Source organism: Chanodichthys erythropterus, chromosome 10 (assembly GCF_024489055.1).
Source record: "Chanodichthys erythropterus isolate Z2021 chromosome 10, ASM2448905v1, whole genome shotgun sequence".
NCBI classification, from domain to species: Eukaryota; Metazoa; Chordata; class Actinopteri; order Cypriniformes; family Xenocyprididae; genus Chanodichthys; species Chanodichthys erythropterus.
This window is the reverse complement of record NC_090230.1, coordinates 52357549-52364413: the sequence shown is the minus strand read 5'-3', so window position 1 is coordinate 52364413 and position 6865 is coordinate 52357549. Positions and strand designations below refer to the sequence as shown.

At 37.3% G+C, this 6865-nt stretch overlaps 1 protein-coding gene across 1 annotated transcript; it reads left to right on the top strand.

Annotated features, from left to right (window-relative positions):
* The first annotated feature begins 995 nt into the window (after positions 1–995).
* LOC137028396 (phospholipid-transporting ATPase ID-like) lies at positions 996–2917 on the top strand. Its single transcript, XM_067397153.1, has 3 exons — positions 996–1028; positions 2024–2183; positions 2526–2917. Exons 1-3 carry the CDS (start codon positions 996–998, stop codon positions 2846–2848), a joined length of 516 nt encoding a protein of 171 aa, XP_067253254.1. The 3' UTR covers positions 2849–2917.
* Positions 2918–6865: the final 3948 nt, after the last annotated feature.

Genomic DNA, 6865 nt, shown 5'->3' with positions numbered 1-6865 from the left:
TCAGAGCCTGAAATACTGCCAACATCTCAGCAATGCTCTGCTTCTGCTGTGCCCAGTGTGAGGAGCTCGTACTCAGCTTGGGCTAAGAGAGCTAAGTCGGCTGACTGACGCAACTCCTGGATGACATCCACCCCCACTTCTTCACTTTCCCCCAGGTTTCTTAGCAGATCGGCTAGATAGACATTGTATGCAGGCACGCCGCAGCCTGACCCGAGGCCAAGTACACTTTGCCCACCAGCGCGGATGTAGCTTTAAGTGGCTTGGTGGGCAGTGTCGGGGCTTTAGGCAGACTGAGGGGAGAGATGACTCGCAAGCGTCTCTTCCACCTTTGACATCGCACCATAACTGTGCCTTCTCATACCTAATACATTGCTGTATGTAGAGGTCTGTGGTGTGTGAACACGGTATGAGACAGGCTTCTTCCATGACCTCGACACCTCGGTGTGGGGGTCGGGAAAAAACTGTAAGCCCCGAAGTGGAGGTTGAGCTGATCTAGATGGAAGATAGCGTTCATCTAGCTTGCTTTTTACTTGCAGCTCTTGTTTCTCAGCCGGCCACTCAATGTTTAACTTGGCCACGGATCGAGTCAAAACCTCCATGAGCTCCTCACTAGCAGGAGACTGAAGTGGCGAGTCTTCAGTATCTCCTGTAGCTACACTAACCATATCCAATTCCTCAGAACTGGATACCATCAGTGCAGCTGCCTCAACCGGAGCGGAAGAACCTGCAGCGTGTGCTTCCTGACAATGAATTGAGACACTAGATCTGGCAGGTGAGGACTGAGATAGGGCAGCGCCCATCTCTAACCCCTCTGTCAGATCCATCTGCGAACCCTACAACATCAGACAACACTATGCCTCAGCAGAAGCAGAACCTGAGCTGCAAGGAACGCGAGCCGAGCCACCCTCCTCAAAGAGGGCTCAGCGGAAGCACAGCGTTCTCAGGGGAAGAAGATCACAATGCTCGCAAGTAGCTCCCTTGAGAGCTGCTTAGGCATGCTACACTCCCAAACAAACAATGCACATTTGGTATGTATTCCCACCCGTAATGAAACAAGGGCAGGGATGAACAGTTCACTTCCTGAACTGTTGTTCGCTCGCCATCATAAATGTGTGATATAATGCTTGTACTGAGACCGACAACGTTCCGTCACTCCATTGGACTGATTTCATACAAGCTTCACAACACAATCACGCAGAGGCGTTCCTGCAGCGTTTCGATGCAGCTCGAGTTCCCTTGAAAGGGAATTGAATCATTACACATTTTAGCAATGCATTGCATCACCCAATTTATATTAGACACATACTGTATAGTGACCCCAAAATTATTTGGACATTTTTGGCAACCTAACAACTACTTTTTGTGAAATGTTTTACTAGAAAAATGTGTTTGTATTGTATTTCATACATTTTTACTGTCCAAATAGATTTTAGGTCACTGTACTATATATACTACCGTTAAAAGTTATGATTTGATTAAAGTTATGATAATCTATGATTTTTAAATGTTTTGTAAGAGTTCTCTATTGCTAAACCAGGTTTAATTTTTTTATTAAAAATACAATAAAAATTTGTGAAATATTATTGCAATTTATAATAACTGTTTTTATAATAACTATTTTAATATATTTTAAAAAGTAATATTTTCTTGTGATCAAAGCTGAATTTTCAGCATCATTACTCCAGTCTTCAGTGTCACATGATCCTTCAAAAATCATTCTAATAAGCTGATTTGATGCTCAAGAAACATTTATTATCATGTTGAAAACAGTTAATATTTTTGTGGAAACCAACCATGATACATTTGTAGAAAAGTAGAAAAGTTTTGAATTAGAAAGTTTTGAAATAGAAATCTTTTGTAAAATTAAAAACATTTTTTACTGTTGTTTTTGATCAATTTAATGCATCCTTGCTGAATAAAAGTATTAATTTCTTAAAAAAAAAAATAAAATACTGACCCCAGACATTTGAATGGTAGTGTACATGTACTCATGCACATAACACCATGTTTATGTGTGTTTAAGCTGGGTTTGGACACCTACTATTGGACAGCAGTGAATCAGTTCTTCCTGTGGGGCAGTCTGTCTGTGTATTTTGTCATTACCTTCACCATGTACAGCACCGGCATGTACTTGATGTTATCATCCTCTCCTTTCATTGGTGAGTGTCCATCCATCCCTAATGACATCTGCTCATTTTGCTATTTATGTGTGTTTTAAACAGCTCCAAATGACTCCATCTTTCTCAGTACTACTTTTACTGTTTAAAGTAGTTCTGTTCCAAAAGCACATTCAAAATCTCTCAGGCAATGCGTCAGTACTGAACAGGATGACAATGTGAGATCTTCCTGCCTTTTATGAGTAGAACGCATGTGTAGAATGAGTCAGAGCTGTGGGATGCAGTGGCGCGGCTGCTTCACGCTGAGGTGTAATGTCAAGGTTATTTCTGGAATCCATGATCGGTGGGGTCATAATCTAATGAGCAGGAATCATTCATAAACATCATTTGAGTCTCATTCTTTTTTCTTCTTCCTGCTTCTTCATCCACTCACTGTTTACTGTATATTTTCTTATATCTTTCTTATACCTTTCTTCTTGCGACATAAAGTCAGACAGGCCAAAGCTGTCCCTCTGCCACCTCCTCACATATTCCCCCGGAGACGAATCAGCACACGGCGATCCGGTTATGCTTTCTCTCATGCCCGTGGTTTTGGAGAACTTGTCACCTCTGGACGCTTCCTGCGTATTCCAGTTAAGACCAGACCACCTCTTTACCCCATCAGTGAGACGCCGGTGGCTGACAGTACACCCCAGACATATCGAATATTCGAGGAGGCTCAGAGCCCCTAAAGGCCCTTATTCTATTGTATATTCACTTGTGAGGACTTACTGTCAAGCTTCAGCATTGGTAATATAGCATAATAAAGGAGCATTTGTAGAAGTATTCTTAGCTGGACTAAAAAAAAAAAAAAAATCACATAGGAATAACTGTGATGAAGTGAACCTGTGAAGCTTTGAATAAGTAAGATGCTGTTTTTAGCTGTGATTAGTAGCTGAGAATCATGTCATAAAACTTGAAGTTTCTTAACGTTGTATTAACAACACATACGTACACATAAACACTTCAAATTGCCCACATGGTTCCTATTAAGACCAGAGGACATAATAATATATATTTTATTACTTTTAGGACATTAGAACTGTGCACACATAAAGAGGCCAAGACATTATTCAAGAAGAGCTTCATGCAAGCAGATTTCAAGTGCTTTTAATTGTGTATGTCAATTTTGTACATGTTTCTACAAATGTTTCTTTTTTGTTGTTTTTTATCAATTAATATTTGAAATGGTCTCCAAAATGCATTGATTTATTCTACTTTATCTTTTTTGTTAACAACTGTTTATTGAGTTTTTTTCTTTTCTTTTCTTTTTTTTTAATAGTAAAGAAATTCAAGAATACAATTATACAAATCTAGAACCCACCCCGGTAGACTTCAAGAAAATAGAAATATAATACAAACACAGAAGGAAGACAAAATAAATAAATAAATAAAATGAAAAAATATATATATATAAGCAGCATGCCATAAATTCACAGTTGAACACTGAATCCATGCATACGAGAAGTTGAGAGTTCCATTGAAATAATGTCCAAGAAAGACACTCTCCATGTTCGTCTGTCCATTGTGTGAGGATTCCAACGGTTGATTAACATTTTTTTTTTCGCCACTGTGAGAGCAGCTAACAGTAAATATCTTTGTTGAGTGGATAATGCAAGGTCCCCAAAATCATTTACAAAAAAAGAGGTGTGGAGTCAAACATATATCAGTGCCCAACAGATATGATAAGTCCTGTGAGAGCTGGGTCCAAAAAGATGAGAGAGAGGGGCAATCCCGAAAGAAGTGAAAGTATGTGCCTGGAGATCCTTGAAAACAGAGATTACACTTAGGCGAGGAGGATAGATTCATGTAGAAACGTTTCATAGGAGTCAAGTAAACCCTATGTAGCAATTTCCAGTGATAATTTGATGATTGGGGTTCTTTAAGTTTAAACATCCCCCATACCTTATCTGAAAATAAAACATGCACATCTCATTAATATTCTACTTTATCATGTTTTGTACAAAGATGCAAATGTGCCTTGATTAGTGATTTACAATAAAGAAAATCATTTTGTATTTTATTGTATTTGTCTGATAGTTTTATTGTAGTAATAAATGTACAGTACTGAGCTCAATGCATTTGTGGAACAGAATATTTTAAGCAATTAATTCAAATTCATTAATCATTCTCCTTAAAATGAAGTCTTTAACTACTATGTAATAACATTTCATCATTAGATACAATTCGCTTATTGTGTACATACATGTTTTTACATTGAACTAAATGCATGTATAATTACAGCTATAATTAATGTCTGTAATTACATCTATACTTAAACTGCTGATGCTTCCCTTACACCTTAACCCACCCCTAAACCTACTCATACCACCAAACCTGTCCTAAACTTATATCCCACCTCAATAGCAGAAAAAGTGTTTTTGTTGTTCTTTGTATTTTCTTATAACGAACACGTTAACAAGAACAACGTGTCTCTTTTGTAAACTGCATCTGTAAAAACACTTTTGAGCTTTCTTCCAATATGCTCAAAGACTGACAATCATTGAAATTTGATTGAGCCCAGTGCTCCGATTATCATCATGTTGTGTTCATGTCCATATCTAAACGAAATGACTACAAGACTTCCCCTGGAAAAACAAGGCTCTTTTTGTCATTATTTTCTGCTTGAGTGCACTGGTTGAGCTTGATGAAAATGTACAGGAGGTTTGAGTGACAGGCTACTTGTCCTAATGAAGCTTTGAATGATGTGTACTCATATGCAAAACATTACATGCAAACAATTATATTTATTGTAGAGTTATTATACTACTCGGTAAACAAGGGTTAAAATACAATTTTCCTTTAGCATATATTAGCTTATATAATGGGACAGATACATTTTCATATATGCATCATTTAGTATAAGCTATCTACAGCTGTTCTTGATTTGAAACAGTGGCATAAAAATATTTTTGAGACATTTTATAGTTATGCTGATTTAGGTCAGTAGATTAACAGAAAAGCCAGTGAGCTTTTTTGATATATAATCTGATGAGCTTGTTGTTGTTTACCATGTGTAGGGTGGATACAAATATGAGCTTTTCCCCAATGGGTTGTTGAACTGAAAGACAGAGGCAGTCAGGCGAAAGGATTTAGCCACCTTTCCTAGCAGTGCCTACACCAGATGTTTGTGAGATTATCCATATCCATGCGTCATCAAAGGCAAGAGTCTTTCAACTCATTACTAGAGGGATGTAGGGGTGGATGAGATCAACCAAAAACAGATGATTATTGTGGCAGCCAATTTTTCCTGTAATAGCTCAAAGATCTTATATATCCTGTATATAAACCATTATTAAAAGGCATAATTGGTTCACCCAAATTAAAAAATTAATGTTTCAAGATTCATAAATAACTCCGGTCGCAGAAGTTAACTGCTCAATGGATAGGAAGATTATCAATAATGACTTGTTCCTCAAATTTGCTCTTTATTTTATTTATTTATTTATTTATTTATTTATTTATTTATTTTATTTTTTTTGAAGATTATATAGTGCCTGCATCATAAGGACCACTTTCTTAATGGTTTTGTGTCTCTTTTTGAGGCTTGTAATTGCATGGAAAAGAACAACCAGCACAGTCTTCAAAACATCTTCTCTTGAGTTCCACAGAAGAATGTAAGCCATAGTGGTTTGGAATGACATGAAGGTGAGTAAATGACAGAATTTCCTTTCTAGAAATATTCCTTTAAGCTTCTCTAAAGAAATGTGCTTTCTACCATTATATTTTCTATGTGAGAGATCTGATTAATTTTAAAACATTAGTTTTTCATTTAGGATCTCAATTTTCTGTTCCAAGTCTTCTATGAGTCAGTGCCCCCCCCATGCCCATGCTGAGAGCAGAGGCAAATCTGCCATCCCCTCAAATATGATCCCTCAACAACAAACCACTGAGCATGCTCAGTGGGGTCTGTGATGCTGTTGCTATAGGACTGTGGCGCTCAGAACCACTGTACAGAGGGAGGAGGGAAGGTATGAGGAACAGATGAGCTGTGAGAAGTGCAGAGCAGAAAGAAGTGTGACTAAAGCGGAACTGCAAGAGGGACGTTACCCATTTCCTATCTTTGCATTTTTTATTTTTCTTTCCTTAATCTCTGCTGAGTGGATGTAGAGCATTAGGTTGTGATCATGCGGTGTGTTTGCTCTAGTTACTGTACAGACAGAATAAGAGTGACTATGTGCTGGCTCTCGGATTGATGGAGCTTTACGGCTGGGTGAGTTGATGCTGTTGCCAGTGCTAACAGCCCGACCACAGGGTCTTAGTTTATTGTTAACTACACCGAATTTTAGGGCTGGAATTTGAAGAAAGAGGTCAAATAATTTAACTTAACTAATATACTAAAATGACAAATAAATTGTTCAGTATCTTTTAAATAACAATGTTTGTTTTACTAAGCTATAGTTTGGGGTCAAAATTATCACCAGAAGTTAGCAAAATATGACATTTTTCTTTTTGAGACATTCTGACGTCCTCATTTGGAAAAATTATTCATAAATCAAGTTAAATAATGCTATTTTTTAAAATTCTCAATAGTTTTTTTAAGGGTTAGTCAGTGATTCATAATGAGAAATGTATATACTATGTCTTCATTTAGATAGCTTTAAGTAAATGTGTGTATGTGTTCAGATTTAACATACATTGTGGGGTCTAGCCAATGTTCCAGTGAGGAAACTAGATAAATAAACATAATGTTTTAATTAACATCTCAA

Excerpts from the sequence above, each read along its gene's own strand:
- LOC137028396 (XM_067397153.1), top strand. The coding sequence starts at position 996 with ATGCTACACTCCCAAACAAACAATGCACATTTG. Across the intron at positions 1,029-2,023 it reads AAACAAACAATGCACATTTG|CTGGGTTTGGACACCTACTA; the intron begins GTATGTATTCCC and ends TGTGTGTTTAAG. Across the intron at positions 2,184-2,525 it reads GTGTCCATCCATCCCTAATG|TCTTCCTGCTTCTTCATCCA; the intron begins ACATCTGCTCAT and ends ATTCTTTTTTCT.